At 38.2% G+C, this 18,468-nt stretch overlaps 1 protein-coding gene across 1 annotated transcript in view; it reads left to right on the top strand.

The window, feature by feature from the left end:
- LOC134311905 (B-cell scaffold protein with ankyrin repeats-like) overlaps window positions 1–6,021 on the top strand; it is a 100,439-nt gene extending 94,418 nt beyond the window's left edge. The window contains exon 15 of the mRNA XM_062993554.1: window positions 5,851–6,021. Coding sequence (XP_062849624.1) covers window positions 5,851–6,021 — 171 coding nt within the window. The remainder of the gene's footprint in view (window positions 1–5,850) is intronic.
- The last annotated feature ends 12,447 nt before the right edge of the window (window positions 6,022–18,468 follow it).

Genomic DNA, 18,468 nt, shown 5'->3' with positions numbered 1-18,468 from the left:
TCAGAAACGCTGAGAAAGATCATTTCATTGTACATAAAGGCCAATGCACATAAGATGATTTCCAAGACCTTAAACATTTGTAAACACACTATTGGGAATACTCTCTGGAAGTTACCTGCCTGGCCGTTGGTGAAAGCCTTATGGGCCTTAGCAATCACATCAGGACAACAATGACAACACTGTGTTACTGCACAGACTTACAGGATGACCTGATGAAGGCTGGAACAAATGTGTCAGTGCCAAACAGAGGAAAAGTCACCAAAGGTTTCATGGCCAGACTCAACCACTCATGTGACTCTGGACCAAGCAAGAGACACAGCAAGACTCAACTGGAATATGCTAGAAGAAATTCAGATATGGGTGAAAGACGAATAGGGTGTTCCAAGTACCAAAAAAATAAAATGGTTAAATTGTATAATTTTTTCATTTAATATTGTGCACAAATGTGTCACCTATGTAAATATGTATTTTTTTTCTCAGCATTTTGCTTATTTGATAATTTTAGTGTGGTTGACACACAACAAGGGCACAAAAATGTCATTCAGTGCAACGATTATTTTATGAAAAAATACACACACAAGGAACAATCTTAGCCATTTCAAATTTATAAGTTTAGTATATCTCTTACAAAAGATTTAAAACCTCAGAAGAAACTGTACTTACTCTGTTTTGAATTTTCTGTGCATTGTGTGTACTCTAATGCGTCTTGGGATTTTGTTTATTTGTATACAAGACGTTTTTGCTACACATTCTATTCTATTTGAAACCCAATCAAACTCCGTTTTCTATGAAGCAGGCCTGGATTCTCTTGCATTCACATGAAAAAAATATATAATAATTACTTATTACAGTTATTTTAAGCAAATGTTTTTGTTGCACTGTATGATGATTTTATGCTGCACTGAATGACATACTCCAAATTATCCTGTTACATCAGAATATTCATGACTTAATTTGTTTTTAAGTTCTTTATTGATTAAAGTAGCAGTAGTAGAATGAAATTATGCCACAGCAGTGGCAAGTATGTGTTATAATATTACTACATTATGAGTTTGCATGATCTCCCCGTGTCTGCGTGGGTTTACTCCGGGTGCTCCGGTTTCCTCCCACAGTCCAAAAACATGCAAGTGAGGTGAATTGGACACACTAAATTGTCCATGACTGTGTTTGATAAAGCTAATGAACCTTGTGTGAAGATAAACTACCGTTTCCTGTCATGAATGTAACCGAAAGTGTAAAACATGACGTTAAAATCCTAATAAACAAACAAACAAACTACATCATGAAAAAAGTAAGGCAATCAAAAACGTAAACTTTATTCTGAAATAAAACAAGAAACTTGCATAAAAGTGATGTAACATAAGATCATTTGAAGTCCTGTCATAGCATGAAAAAATGGTTGCTGTTAAAGCATTTCAATATATTCATAAAGCATTTTAATATTAAAACTAATGAAGCCCTCATAACAACTTGTAAGGCACCAGAACAGTGTGGAAGTGTGGAATTTGTCATAACACGTGAAAAAGTTGCTGCAGTAAATCTAAATTCATTCAGCAGTGAAAACCATTTGAAGTCACATTTTATCTTTTGTTGTTAACCTTGAGGTTCTTGCTGTACATGGTTTGGTTCTGCGATTATGATTTTGACATCAGACTTAAGGTAGTAAATTTCATCAGGTGGATTTGGCCACACAAAGGAATTTCTGTTTCAATTTTGCTTTAAAAAATAATTTTTAAACATTAAAAAGTCAGTATAACAATGTCATTGTCAATTTAGTGCAACAGTGAAATTCTGTTGCACTGAATGACTGTTGTTGTACTGAATGACAGAAATTTTACTTTAGCACATTTTACAGTTATCCCAGTGGTTAGCCAAAGCTAACATTGACCTTAACTCAAAGACATTTCTACACATATTCACATTTAAATGTTAATAACCTTGTTTGTTTACAAGAGTAACCGTAATATTACGTTTTCTGTGTTGTACTGAATGACACTCAGTTTTGTTCTTTAATGTACTGTGTCAGTAAAAAGACATTTTTATCAAATAATGTTAAATGCATTGACCTCGTGTGTGTGCTGAAGGGTCCCCAGGAGTCTTCTTTTGTTGTTATAATTGGTCACATGACTGCAGTAGCTTGATTGCATATTAAAATAAGGCTCTTTATTAACGTTGTACTGAATGACAACTGAAGATTGGGAAAATGGGGACTGAAAGTATCCTGAATATTATTAATATTAAAAAACACATCTGATTGAATATTATTTAATATGTCACACATGGCATTTGTACAATTATGCCAAAGCAGTAAATTTTAAGTTTTACTTAAGATTAATTAGTTTTTTTTTAATGTTTTATTACTTAAAGAGGTAGGGGGACCGTTGCACTGAATGACATTTTGGGGGTTTCAAGGGTTATTTTTTCAAAAATCATAAATTTTCTGTAAAAATTACTTGTACAAATGTACAAAGATGTACAAATGGAGTAGACTGAAGGTATATCCACTTATATTAATATAATTGTATATTATTTATCAAGTGGGGACACTAAAAAGTTACGTCTCGTCTTTGACCCATATACCAGCAATATACTAGGACATAATTCTATGGAATGAGAAAACAAAACTAAAACTTTCTGACACAAGAAAAGAGAGGCTTAAGACCAGAAGAATACTGTCCCAACGGCCAAACATGGAGGTGGGTCGCTAATGATATGGAATGATGTCTTCTGCTGCAGGAACCGGCAATCTTGACAGTGTGACTGACATTACTGATTCACAGAAATACCAAGGCATTTTAAAAGGCATTTTTATGTCTTTTCTGGTAAAATTGAACCTTGATGATAATTGGACTTTCCAGCAACATAGTGACTCTAAGCACACTTCCAAGTCAACCAGCTTGATTAAGAAGTCAGTCTTGGAATATCCTGAAGGGATCTCCAGATTTAAATCCCATAGAAAAGCTTTGGTGGTATTTAAGAAAAGTAGTTGCAGCAAAAAGCCATCTAACCTCACTGAGCTGGAAGCTTTTGCACAGAGAAGAACAAGTAAAGATTTTACAAAAGAGGTTTCAGAAGCTTGTTGCTTATCAAGGTAATTCAAATTTATCAAAATTGCTTTTATGTATCAAGATATCTTCTTTCTCCGTTTACTGAGACCTGTTGTTTTCATTCCTTTTTATAAATAGAACCATAATAGCCTTTAATGATAGTGGTTAATGATAGTGGTTGAATATTTCTGATTGCATCTGTGCGTAATTATATCAGACATACCACTTGCTGTTCTCCCAAGTTTAACCTCATCATTTCTTATGTTGCCTTCATTCCATCATTCCATATTTCTTCTTAATTCCATCATTCCTCATGTTCCTCATTCAGTCTCAGAGTCAAGCTACAGCCTTTTACTCAACAGTGCCATCCGTCTTACCTCTTTATAAAGGCCTGCTTCATGAAATGCTATAAAGATGGTTCTCCACCCAACAGTTTCTCTCATCTCTACACAGGAGCTTCCTACTTTCTTACCTCCCTGACAAAGTCCCATCTTGCCCTGTTGCCCAGTTTGGCCAGACGATCAACATTAGGAAGGTTCACAGATGTGCCAAGCTTATTCCATTAAAAATATACTGTGGTTCTGGAAACACTCAAATTTTTACATGCTGTTTTATACCCTTACCACAATTTGTTTTTGAAGATATTTAAACAGTTTTCTTAACTTTATGGCATGTATTTTGTTCTAACAATGCAGTTCTAAATTGTGAGTCTGTATAAACCCTTGTATGTGACTTTCTAAACTATGTCCAATCAATTTAAATTGCAACAGGATTCCACTTGAGTTCTGGATACATCTCAAGGATAATTAAAGCAAACATGATGCACCTGACTACAATTTGAAGTTCCACAGCAAAGGGATTAGGAGTTTTCACTTTGTCCTTATGGCTGATTAATTGTAAAGTGATGGGTAAAATGACACATATATCCATAAATACAGTTAATTACACCTTCCTTTTTATGACTTTTTGAAGGCATATTCATGCTGGGAAAAAGAGAGACAAAGAAATGATCACACAATAGAACAATCATTATATAATCAGAAATGGTGATACATTAGCAAATCTAAACCAATAATTATCATATCTTTTTTTCCCCAAGGACAAAATTCTAAATATGCCAATACTATTTATCTTAACGTTTAAACACTATAGGGTGAGTATTATTAAGGTGGGACACAACAAATATAGCAGTACCTTACATTCTTCATCTGTTTTAATCTGATTCCAGTGTCATAAATCTATGATAATAAAAATCTCAAAACTGTGATCAAATTTTAAAGCAAAGAAGAAAAATTAATTTACTAATGTAATAAGAATAAATACATTAGAAAGAATGATTTGAATAATTCTTAAGCCTTTGCTTACTAAGCCAATATTTTTGTAATTCTTTTAAAATGTGAACACATGGTAGTACTGTATTTTTAATATTTCTTTTTTTGTTTGTATTTGTTTGTGAATATTTTGCTTCATTTATTATTTTATTATTTATTTACTTTTTCTATTTTTTTCCCAATTTTCTTTCCTAATCTAGTCGTATCCAATTACCCTGATTGCATTACGCTTTACCTCTACCAAAACAACCCTCCACTGCTGACCGAGGAGCTTTACAACTGACACACGCCCCCTCCAACACGTGATCAGTACCGACTGCCTTTTTTCACCTGCACGAGGTGAGTTCATATGCCGACCAGCTTTGTGCACGGAGAGCCACACCCTGATCAGCATTATTCCCCAACTCTGCGCAGGCAACATCCACCAGCCAGCAGAGGTCATAATTGCACCAGTTATGAGGAACTCTGGTTCGGCTTACCAACCTTGTGAACAACAGCCAATCGTTGTTCATGTGGCAAAGCTGAGATTCTGTACGATGCATCAGAGATCCCAGCTCTGGTGTGCTGGCGTGTTTTTACCGCGGTGCCACCTGAGCGGCCCTACTTTTTCTATTTTTAAGTCACATGGAACAGCTTTACCAACGCCCTAAAATTGGTATTTTCTGTGTAACCAGTCCTCACAGATCCATCAGTTAATTTGCTTTTTACTTTCATGTTTTTGTTGTATATACACATTAAAGTACAAATTAAGTTTTTTGTCCCACTTAACCCATATTTACCCTACAATGTTTGTGACATTTTCTTAATGAAGTCTTAATTACTACTTTTTTCTTTTCTTTCATTTGCTAAAATAAAACAATAATTCATGATCTTGCTGATGAGAGGTGTAGATGTAGGAAAACGTGTTTCAAATTATGTTTACTTTGTACATCACAATAAAATAATACAATAATGTTATAATGTGCATCTTTTTCTTTATTCACAACTTTGCAATCTTATTTCTAATTAGTGATCATCTGCTGAGCACTTGTTGGACTGTTTACCTGCACTCATTCAGGTGTGTCCATACTGTGACTGGTAGTGTATGCCCACGTTATTTAAAACATCCACAAGAGGGTGCTCTCTCTTCATACATGCGGATAAAAAGGATTTTCTTGATTAATACACGGGGCCTTTGATAGACAAACAAGACCCCTCTACATCACTTTTTTTCCCAGCAGACTCCCTGAGTGCCATACGGATCAGTGACTGCATGTGAGGACACAAACAAGCGTCTGAGAAATTGAATGATGCTGTTCGAGTGAGGTCTTGCCTGTTATGGTGGTGTCAGGGGACCCGGGAGAGCTAAAGCAGCTCTGCGATGCACAGCATGCTGCTAACCGGCGCTGCCTGCCAAAACCTAGCAGCTGGACACGTTTGCATGATCAATCATGCTCTTTGTGAATAATATGTATTAAAACCCCGGCACGCAGGCGTGTTTGGAAGCAGCAGTTTTGCCTTTGGAGATGATCCGGTTCCAGCAGCCTGGTGGCATTTGCCGCGTGGGTTTTGCCTGTCACCTGCTGCTATGGGAGAATGCCGAGCTTCCTGATCCTAGTCTGGAGCCAGCTTCGCATTCCCTTCTTCACCTTAATATTTCTTAGCTTTGTGATAGGTAATTGGTTGTACCACATTCATATGTGTGTGATGCACTGGATGAAAATGAGACCTTTTCAAAAACAACAATTGTCCCTTGACTAAATAAAATATTTTAATGTTTGTCGCTTGTTCATTATCATCTTATAGAAAGATGCCACAGGAGTTCTTGCTATTGGCAAGCTGCAAGAGGATTGATAAACCCCTTATAAAATATTAAGGCACCCCAGAAGTATTAAGCTTAATCTGAGAGAGAGAGCAGAGGGCAGGATTAGAATGCAGATGCATCAACAACCCTGCCGTAAAACCGCAAACTGATAGAGATCCAATGCAGCTGAGGCTCATACGCAACAACGCCACTGACAAGGGGCATTCAGCAGCCCAACTTGTTATTCTTGCTAAGCGCTATGTTGTCATTTCAGAAATGTCCTTAACTGAGTTTAGGCATGTTTAATAGACACTTTTATAGACACTTTAATTTTACCATTTTAGAAATAAGTTGTAAGCATGCTAAAAATGTATTATTTTAAGAAGTTATGAAGTAACAGAGGTTTGGAAGGAGGACATCTGAACCTCCACCTAATTTTTATTTAGTCATACGTATTTTCTCCCATTCTATCTTTAATACCCTGTTTCAAGGCTCAGTGGGTAGCACTGTCGCCTCACAGCAAGGTCCTGGGTTCAATCCACAGGTGGGGCAGTCCGGGTCCTTTCTGTGTGGAGTTTGCATGTTCTCCCCATATCTGCGTGGATTTCCTCCAGGAGCTCCGGTTTCCTCCCACAGTCCAAAGACATGCAAGTGAGGTGAAGTGAAGATACAAAATTGTTCATGACTGTGTTTGACCATAAACGTGTGAACTGATGAATCTTGTGTAACGAGTAACTACCTGTCCTGTCATAAATGTAACCAAGGTGTGTAAAACATGACGTTAACATCCTAATAAATAAATAAATACAAATATCTGCCTCCTATATATCCCTCCTCTTCAACATCCCCTACAACTATGATTCTTTTCTAAGAACTTCGGCCCAAGTCATCCAAGTTCTTTTTCTCCTACAAGGCTTCTTACATCAATGAAGGTAAATTTAAGAAACTCCATGACACAACGTATTTACACTAAAAAGCGGTAAAAACACGCTAGCACACCAGAGCTGGGATTTCGAATACATCGTATTGAATCTCAGCTCTACCATCAGGCTGGGCTGGGCAGCTACATGAACAACGATTGGCTGTTGTTCAACGGTTGGGACAAGCCAGACACGAGTTCCTCATAACTGGTGCAATTACGACTTCTGCTGGCTGACTGATGGCGCCTGCACAGAGTAGAGGAATAATGCTGATCAAGGTGTGACTCTCTGTGCACAAGGCTGATCCGTATATGAACTCACCTCGTGAAAAGATGCAGTCTGTACTGCACACGTGTCGGAGGGGGCGTGTGTCAGTTGCAAAGCTCTTCAGGTAGCAGTGGAGGGTTGTATTGGTAGAGATGAAGCATAATGCAATCAGGGTAATTGGATACGACTAGATTAGGGGAGAAAATGTATTTAATTTTCATTAAAATGAATAAGAATAATGCTTAAGAAATGTATATTTAAAGAAGCTAGCGTGACTGTAGCTTTAGAGTGCCAGTCGTGATGGTGAGCAAAAAGATCTACACTTTTACATTTCATTTAATACAATTCTTACCAGCTTGAGCTTTTATTTATGTGGGAAAATAAAAGTATAATTTTAATAGGATTAAAGGAAATAAAACATTACTATATGATTAATCTCTGACAACTTGTATTATAAATACAGTATATTGGATGTCAAAGGTGAACTTGCATTTGTCAGTTAATAGTTTGTACGAACCTGACATCCCCCAGAAATTGACTCAAATTAACCAGAAGAGCAAAGTACTTACCAAAATAGATGCTATGCATCTCAAGAGTTTTCAAAACATTTTGATTACCAAGTTGCTAATGGTGCAGGGTCTTGGTTTTAAGTGTTTCTAGAGCTGAAGAAAAAGGCTTGAGTGATTGCTAATCATGCTAATCAACATGCTAATCAATCACAGAAGAGCCAGGTGTTTGAATTGTGCCTTAGTAAGTTAATTCTTAGGCTTTTTTTAGGCTTCTGCTGGCTAGTGGAGTGGATACGTCACAACAGCACATGTCCTGGAAACCTGGGTTTGATCCTCACCTCTGATCATGATGTCTAGCAGTTGTAGTTTAGTGGTTAAGGTACTGGACTAGTAATCAATAGGTTGCCGGTTCAAGCCCCACAGGTTGCCACTGTTGGGCCCTTAAGCAAAACCCTTAACCCTCAGTTGCTTAGACAGTATACTGTCACAACTGTAAGTCGCTTTGGATAAAAGTGTCAGCTAAATGTCAAAAATGTCTCTAGATTCTATGATTCCACACCAGATATAAGTGAATGGACGTGTTAGTGTGTTGCCCAGTCATGGATTGGCACCCTTTTCTGCCTTGTGCCCGGTGTGCCTTAGTGCACCCAGGGTGATCCTAGCCAGAATAATAAAATATCTCTAGGGCCTAGTGTTCTGATTCAGTGGGTCTGATTCACTGTGTGAAAGGCAGGAAACACCCTGGACAGGTCGCCATTCCATCACAGGGCAGACTCATGAAATTTCTAGTAGCTCCAGTTGGCCTACCTGCATGTATTTGGACTTGTGGGAGTAAACCAGAGCACTAAAAGGAAACCCACAGAAACAAACTCAAACAAACAAAAAAAGTTACATATCTTTTTCACTTTCTGTAATGATCCCACATTTAGGTCAACAGGACCTGATCCATTTTTTTGGCATGCCAGAATGTTTATTGCTTAAATGTACCCTGTAATACATCTAAATGGAGGAATCTGTGTTTATTAGAATTTACTTTAATTGTCTGTTTTTCTTTTGTTGCCTCTACAAATTGGCTAATAATAATAATAATAATAATAATAGCAGTAGTAGTAGTACTAGTATAAAGAACAATAATAGTAATTGTAATAATAATAATAATAGTAGTAGTAGTAGTACTAGTATAAAGAACAATAATAGTAATTGTAATAATAATAATATAAAAATGCAAACAATATGTCAAATAAAAGATAAGATAAGATAGCCTTTTATTATCCCACGGGAGAAATATTGCAACGTTACAGCAGCTTTAAGAATATAGAGATATAAAATATTTATACATATATTAAAATAATTGTAAAGATATAACAGTGTTAAGCATAAAAAGCATATAACAGTTTTTAAAAAAATCAACAAATATTGCAAATATTTTTAAAATACAGTGGTTCTGGGAGTGGCACTGAGTTTAAAAGACGTTGAGTTTCGAGGTATTTTTTTCCTATAAGAATGTATAAGAAACCCGTTAATGTGTTTCATGGTCCAGTGAAACTGCATAGATTGTTTTTGACACTTATACACTGACAATAACACAAATATAATATAAAAAACACTGAAATACAATCAAAGAAATATATAAAAATACAATAAAACCTGCACTTCAGCTTTACTTCTTTATTGTTTTCTTACACTTCATAATCGTGGATGCTTGCACTTGGAATACCGTATTCTGTTCAGTAATGGCACATTCACATGAGAAGCGTCAAAATAAGTTTTGCGATTTTCTGCTTTTTTCCATGATAAGTTTTGTGCATTGTGAATGCACTTTCCAATAGCAAGCATCCACGAAGCGCAAATAAACAATAAAGAAGTAAAGGTAAAGTGCAGGTTTTATTGTATTTTTATATTAATTTTAACTATTTTTCAATTGTATTTCAGTGTTTTATATAGCCTTATTGTACTAAACCAATGATTGAGGAATTTCATTAGTGGAGAGAACTTATGAGCAGTAATAATTAAGAGAAGTTTAGTGTCCCTATGTCATTCTTTTAATACATTAATCCACTTTAAGCTTTAATTTTAACGATAAGCGTTTTAGACCCTGAAAAGCTGATTCTCACAATTTCTCAGACACCCCCCCCCAATTTCTCAGACACCCATTTGATTGTTATTCGTCTCATATCCGCACTCTGGTGATGTTTCAGAGCGCTGAACAAAGCGGCTGTTCATTGTTCATTTTAAATTAAATTAAAAATTTAAGAGTACAAATTTCTCTCTGAAGTGCGTTCTTTCAAATATTTCGAGTTTAGGGGGCGTCGAATTACAAGGTACCACTGTAATTACAATAACCCAGTTGAACTTTGTGCAATACCTTTCAGTGCAATATTTGTTACACCTCTAAGACTGTTATATTTATGCTATTTTTTATATCTTTACATTTCTATTTTTGTTTTTATATATCTATAAACATATTCTTGAAAGCTGCTGTAACATTGTAAATTTCCCTGTGGGATAATAAAAGCCTATCTTATCTTATCCTAAATTATGATTATGGTATAGTTCACTGGGGCTCATAACTAGCTATAACTGAATGTATTACAGAGTTTTCTACAGCATGCAGTGTTTGTCCAAACTAAACAAAGCTGCATTGCGAGTAACTAATAAAGAAACCAAAAATGATAATGATACGTTTTGCCCTCAAAGCAGCAGGGCGACAGACAGGAACCAAATATCATGTCAACGATCCTTTCCTTTTGTCTCTGCCAGCGCATGCTTTGTAAGCATGGTGTGAACCTGGAATTAACTCAATGAAAGGTTTCACCAGTATGCAAACACCTCCTCTGGTGCAGCGATTCAAACTTACTTTCTTGCTTCAGTCTGGCTATGCCACACTAATGCCCTCCCTCCGGGAAGCACAATCCCTGAGAGCTAAGGCAGCATCTGCCGATAGGGCAAGGGTACATGGGGCACCGTGGCTCCTGCCGACCCATCATACATCTGATCAGGGGCCAAATGAGGCCCCCAGGGTGTGACTGTGCCCCTACGTCCGCAGCCTATGGGCAGATTAGTGGCCCTATTCAGCGCAGGGCTTTTGTGCGGCAGCGCCCAGGCGAGGTCCAGCTGTCTGCGGCCGCAGGGATTCACTAATTCCACCGCAGGTCAGCGGCTCTGCATCTTCAAGCATCTCCTAAAAGGTCACATCCGCTGAGGAGAAGCCAGACAAGCAGCTTTCGTGTCCTTGCACAATCCCTGCGACCCACGTCCCCCTGCAAAGTCGGCACTCAGGCTCAATCAAAGGCTGAGTAGATATACAGGGAAGGCTTAAGGCTTTTTCTTTTATCACTGCTTCATTCCTTCCAAGAGGGAGTTCAGCCTTTGAAGCTGACAGTTATGTTTTCATAGGGATGTTTTGACTGCTTGATGTGTCTTAGTGAAGTCCCATTGTGTGTTTTGCTTTATCAGGGTATTTGATTTAGTGTATTTTTCCTAGAATGCTTGTGTTTAAAAAAACACTGTAAAGCGTGGATAGGTCAATGGCAGCACTTATTTATCTTTAAAGAAATTTTGGCCTCATTTCAACTTTCGTAGATAATCTTACCTTAAAGCACTTTAAACAATGAAAATAGTGACACAAGTTTGCTGTGCTCTGGCTAAATAATTTGTTTTTGTTTTTTTTGCCAGAATAAATGTGCTGGTTCAGAAGTTTAAACAAATCAAAGTAAGAATTCTTATAAAATTCTATAAAATTTACAGTTTAATCTTTGAAATATAGAATACAATTAAAGACATTGGTCACCCATCCATTTAAGTCTATTTGCAATCCAGAACAGTTGAAACAATAATCATCTAACTTGCTAATTGCCATGATTTATTAAATGTCACGGTTATCAGCAAAACTAGTGATAAAACACAGGTTAAAATATAAAAGCTGAACATGTTGTTTGTGCTTCAAAGAGCCCAAATCTTCAATAAAAGAGCCAATCAATCAAAAAGCCATACCTATTTTTTTTACACTTTAGACCAATATTTATAAAATAAAACTATATGCAGTTACTAGAGTGTAAGTCTAACAATGGTTCCTGTTTCATTATATGGTTTGATGTTCAAATAACTCCCTTTGTTTGTTTATTAGGATTTTAATGTCATGTTTTACACTTTGGTTACATTCATGACAGGAACGGTAGTTACTCATTACACAAGATTCATCAGTTTGCAAGGTTATATCGAACACAATCCTGGACAATTTTGTATCTCCAATTCACCTCACTTGCATGTCTTTGGACTGTGGCAGGAAACCAGAGCTCCCGGAGGAAACCCACGCAGACACGGGGAGAACATGTAAACTCCACACAGAAAGAACCCGGACCGCCCCCCTGGGGATTGAACCCAGGACCTTCTTGCTGTGAGGTGACAGTGCTACCCACCGAGCCACTGTGCTGCCCCAGTTTCACAATACGACACTGGACACAAAGGGCATCCATTGGAAAACCACTGGTGACCAAAAAGAACACAAAGGCTGGTCTCACATTTGCCAAAAGTCATCTAGATGAACACCGAGACTTCTGGGATAATATTTTGTAGACTGTTGGGTCAAAGGTGGAGCCTTTTGGAAACATGTTGGTGGTAATATAATAATCTGGGGCTGGAGTGGCCAATTCAAAGTCCTGACTTAAATCCCATTGAGATGCTGTGACAAGAACCTTCAAACCTAGATCTCAGTGGTGCTATTGTCTGGCTGGGTGTCCACACAGATATGACTGGCTATGTCTGATGGGATCTATGTCATTCTGCTTAACTCATTAGATTATCTGCTTATTATACTGTCTTTTATTTTAAAGCATATTATTTAAAGTAAAACAAAAATTATGTGCCGTTACAAGAGTATACAGTGGACCCTTGAGTTACGATCGGTTTACCATACGAACATTTCGGGTTACGAGCAATCTTTTTCAACTCAACGTACGAACAAATTTTGGTTCACGAACAGAAATTCGCGAAACATGTGACGTCACGAACAAGTTGACTCCAACCATCTCTCTCTCTCTCTCTCTCTCTCTCTCTCTGTGTGAGCGAACATTCGGACAGCGGACTGTGTTTTTATGGTGTTTTCTTTATATTTTGTTATATTTGTTTATATTTTTTTTATATTTCTATATTAAAATGTCCCCAAAGAAGGTGCAGAGGAAGTGCAGTGGTGAGAAAATGAAAAAAAAATCACTATTTGTTGTTGTATAATTACTCCTGCCAGTAGCTGTCACTGTGTATCAGACAGAGGGGACAGTGAGTGAGAGAGAAGAAGGAATTCGGCTCAGTAAAGTATTCTTTCTTTCGTGCAATTACACCTACAAAATACAACACTATTGAAATAAAGAAGAAAATAATAGAGAAATATGAGAGTTATTGTTGTTTCTGGTAGATACATTTTATAAAAAAAGAAGGAAATTTATTATGGTGTATAGTACAGCACACATACTGTACTGAAATGTGGTGTGTGTTTATGTACAGTACAATACTACTGTGTATTGTTTATTATTGTTTATTACAGAAATGTCTATTCTATAATTTAAAATTTAAGAGAAAATATACTTGTATTTATAACAAACAAAGACCATTTAAGACATTAGAAAGGTTAGGTAAGGGGGTGGTTTGGGAGGTCTGGCACGGATTAATTCTGTTTACAATATTTCTTATAGGAAAAATAGGTTTAACTAACGAACATTTTGACTTAAGAACAGCCCTTTGGAACCAATTAAGTTCGTAAGTCAAGGGTCTACTGTAAATCCACTAATGGTTCCTGTGCCTAAAGAATATTTATTAAATGGATTAATGTTCAACTCTTAACATCAATCAATTTTATTTAAAAGCAATTATTTAAGAAATAAAAAATATTAAAAAAGGTAATAAATACATTTTCTTTACAGAAAAAAGAGCATGTAAAATATGTTCATATTGAAAACATGAGTATTTAACATGAGTATATGTTTTTAAACACCACATGTCATATTCCACACCTTTCTCATAAATTCTCACACATGGTGTTCACATATAAAATGATTTAATAAGATGTAACATGTACAGTGTATCACAAAAGTGAGTACACCCCTCACATTTCTGCAGATATTTAAGTATATCTTTTCATGGGACAACACTGACAAAATGACACTTTGACACAATGAAAAGTAGTCTGTGTGCAGCTTATATAACAGTGTAAATTTATTCTTCCCTCAAAATAACTCAATATACAGCCATTAATGTCTAAACCACCGGCAACAAAAGTGAGTACACCCCTTAGTAAAAAGTCCTGAAGTGTCAATATTTTGTGTGGCCACCATTATTTCCCAGAACTGCCTTAACTCTCCTGGGCATGGAGTTTACCAGAGCTTCACAGGTTGCCACTGGAATGCTTTTCCACTCCTCCATGACGACATCACGGAGCTGGCAGATATTCGAGACTTTGCGCTCCTCCACCTTCCGCTTGAGGATGCCCCAAAGATGTTCTGTTGGGTTTAGGTCTGGAAACATGCTTGGCCAGTCCATCACCTTTACCCTCAGCCTCTTCAATAAAGCAGTGGTCGTCTTAGAGGTGTGTTTGGGGTCATTATCATGCTGGAACACTGCCCTGCGACCCAGTTTCCGGAGGGAGGGGATCATGCTCTGCTTCAGTATTTCACAGTACATATTGGAGTTCATGTGTCCCTCAATGAAATGTAACTCCCCAACACCTGCTGCACTCATGCAGCCCCAGACCATGGCATTCCCACCACCATGCTTGACTGTAGGCATGACACACTTATCTTTGTACTCCTCACCTGATTGCCGCCACTCATGCTTGAGACCATCTGAACCAAACAAATTAATCTTGGTCTCATCAGACCATAGGACATGGTTCCAGTAATCCATGTCCTTTGTTGACATGTCTTCAGCAAACTGTTTGCGGGCTTTCTTGTGTAGAGACTTCAGAAAAGGCTTCCTTCTGGGGTGACAGCAATGCAGACCAATTTGATGTAGTGTGCGGCGTATGGTCTGAGCACTGCCAGGCTGACCCCCCACCTTTTCAATCTCTGCAGCAATGCTGACAGCACTCCTGCGCCTATCTTTCAAAGACAGCAGTTGGATGTGACGCTGAGCACGTGCACTCAGCTTCTTTGGACGACCAACACGAGGTCTGTTCTGAGTGGACCCTGCTCTTTTAAAACGCTGGATGATCTTGGCCACTGTGCTGCAGCTCAGTTTCAGGGTGTTGGCAATCTTCTTGTAGCCTTGGCCATCTTCATGTAGCGCAACAATTCGTCTTTTAAGATCCTCAGAGAGTTCTTTGCCATGAGGTGCCATGTTGGAACTTTCAGTGACCAGTATGAGAGAGTGTGAGAGCTGTACTACTAAATTGAACACACCTGCTCCCTATGCACACCTGAGACCTAGTAACACTAACAAATCACATGACATTTTGGAGGGAAAATGACAAGCAGTGCTCAATTTGGACATTTAGGGGTGTAGTCTCTTAGGGGTGTACTCACTTTTGTTGCCGGTGGTTTAGACATTAATGGCTGTATATTGAGTTATTTTGAGGGAAGAATAAATTTACACTGTTATATAAGCTGCACACAGACTACTTTTCATTGTGTCAAAGTGTCATTTTGTCAGTGTTGTCCCATGAAAAGATATACTTAAATATCTGCAGAAATGTGAGGGGTGTACTCACTTTTGTGATACACTGTATGTGATTTTTCTGTAAGGGTTGCACAAGTGATTGTGTTTGTTTTATTAGTTTTTTCTACAACTTAAGAGGACAAAATCTGCAATAATAACAAGCATGTGATGACAGCACAAATCCCCAACTCTTAAAAGTGCCTCTCACCAGAACGAGCCTTGCTGTTCTTTACAGCAACAAAAGAGATTAATTGTTCCAACACATGTGCAATAATTGCTTGACACCATGCCCAGCCAATAGAGTATGCAATGCCAGTCCACAGAGTAATCAAGGTGGTTTGGCAAGCGCTGCCTTGCATACATTGCAGCGTAAAGTCATCAGCCTATGCTGCACAAAGCCTTCCCACATATTGCCTTGAGGACCTTCATGTGCCAAAGATGTGCTGTAAATAGGAACCAGGGGCATTGACTAATCAAATAGAAGTGCGTCTGAATGTCTCTGTCAGCATTATGACTGGAGATGGACTACTCACTGTATCAAGGGTGAGTAATAATCACGACACTGCCTCTGAGGGACACGGGTATATATGGGACAGATGTATTTTGTCATTTTCCTAATTGTCATATGCTATACCCTTCATGTTGCAATAATTCACCAAAAACATTTACCCATACTGCCATATGCATTGCTTTCTCTTGCTTTTCTCATATTGTATGACGAACACATAGTAAATACAGAGGAAGAAGAAAGAAATCCTGGCAAAAACTTAAAACATTAATTCTTAAAAAGTAAAAAAAACAAGAGTAAAATGTCTGGGCTGTTTTCCCAGTTTCTCTCTGCCTGAGGGAACTTTAATGGCTTTTCTCCACTCGGATGCAGGTGAGGGGAGTCTGATTCCAGCTGAATCACGCTCAATCCCCTTCCCCCCCCTCCTCCAGCCCAAACTCAGCCAATCTCTGAGCTCGTTGCTGCTGGATGACAGCCATATTGTTATTAAAACCTGCAGGCATGCTGAACATAGCCTTTAAGCATCGCCCTCAAGTGCCACATGGAATTAGGGAAAAAAAAATCTGGAAAAGAAGTGGAATCATAAAAAAGCAAACTAGGGAAGGAAACAAGCTGATGGGTTTAGTATGATGATAAAGAATAGTGAGCTCAGGGCATTACGCTTTTACCTAATCACTCTTACTAATGTGGTCAAGCATTAAAAGTAAATTCTTTGAGAAGCTGGTAGGAGAGATTATGGCCAACCTAAACACACACGCACACACACACGAATGCATTGTGCATTTCTGTAGCGCCTTGCTTTAACACATGAAGTTAAAACAACAATATCTTTAATAGCGCTAAATTCCTTTTCACCAGACATTGTGTATCCAATAATTATAGTAATTCATTTATTTTACATTCTTTGCCAATGTTCCTCCAAAAAAAAGTGTGAAGAGCAAAATACAGCACATTATTTGGGGTTTGGTCCCTGTATACACCAGCTTCAAGGTTGCTGAGGCAACATCCAATCAGAAGCCATCGTGCCCATACGGTTGGCGCAGTGTTGGTTGGGCGCAGGTGGAACACATATGGAACAATGGCCCATCTGGGTGTGCCAGCAGCGCCCATTTTAATCACACCATTGCCACGGTACTGGCTAATGGAGACATTGAGTGGCCTGCTGGGAGAAGGCCAGGCCTTGTCTATGCCAGGAGGAAAAGGACAGGAGACGCTAATGTCCAGAATGAAGGGCTGATGACAAAAAGACTCACAATTGACAGTTTTGGAAGACCATTACTAAAGGTAACTTGATGCCCTGGCACCATGATTCAAAAAATCTAACCATTTGGATTTGCCAAGACATAGACAAAAAAAGCTTTCAAATTCTCTAGCATCAGTCGATGCCTAGTGCTAATGTTAACTCCAGCTATAGAAACTAGAAGCATGTGTGCCCAATGAATCAATCAACCAGGGCATCTTATCAACAGAAGCACATTTACTGTGAGCATGCCCTGCTCAGGTTAATTAAAACACAAAGCCAAGGGGGGGAGGCCTGGCATCTATCTCTGCCCAGTATAAGCCTGTTTATGCCATGCTGTGGGAAGAGGATTTAGAGCCGAGGGTGTAATTTTAAGCCCCCCTCTCAAACAAACCCACCAACCCCCTACTATGCTTTCACACATACCAAAATAAATCAAGTCTTTGCCTCTTTCCACACCTGCCCTATTTCAATTGATGTTTGTCAAGTGCTAGCAAGGCTTTATAGTTGAAGCAGATCGCCAGGAAGCTTCTGATATACATTTAGTAAAATATAAAAGTGATGGATGTTTGTTAAAGTCCTTTTTTCTTGATTTACTTTGTTTTTTTTGCATTATTAAAAGAAGTGTTTTTTTTTTATCTGGTATTAAACAAAGCATGATGTAGAGCCTAATCTACCAGCCAATTTACTAATAAAATGCATCAAAGTGTACCTTAAAGATACAAAAAAATAATGATCTTACAAAATAATTTTCTACTGTTTTTTATTTATTTATGTATTTATTTTATGCATTTTCTCCCGATTTTAGTACGTCCAATTTACACCCAATTGCGTTATGCTTCCTCTTTACTGTAGCTGACCCCCACCCCAATTGAAGAGAGCAAGACTGTCACACGCCCCCGCCAACACGTGCGCAGTAGCCGACTGCATCTTTTCACCTGCACAAGCGAGTTCATATGCGATTAGCTTTGTGTACGGAGAGTCACACCCTGATCAGCATTATTCCTCGACTCTGTGCAGACGCCATCAACCAACCAGCAGAGGTCATAATTTGCTCAGTTATGAGGAGTCCCTATCTGGCTTGTCCTACTTTATGAACAACAGCCAATCTTTGTTCATGCAGCCGCCCAGTCCAGCCGGATGGCAGAGCTGAGATTCGATACGATGTAATCGAAATCCCAGCTCTGGTGTGCAAGCGTGTTTTACTGCTACGCCACCT

Source organism: Trichomycterus rosablanca, chromosome 4 (assembly GCF_030014385.1).
Source record: "Trichomycterus rosablanca isolate fTriRos1 chromosome 4, fTriRos1.hap1, whole genome shotgun sequence".
NCBI classification, from domain to species: Eukaryota; Metazoa; Chordata; class Actinopteri; order Siluriformes; family Trichomycteridae; genus Trichomycterus; species Trichomycterus rosablanca.
Note: the sequence above shows the minus strand (reverse complement) of the source record. Positions and strands in the feature narration are given on the sequence as shown.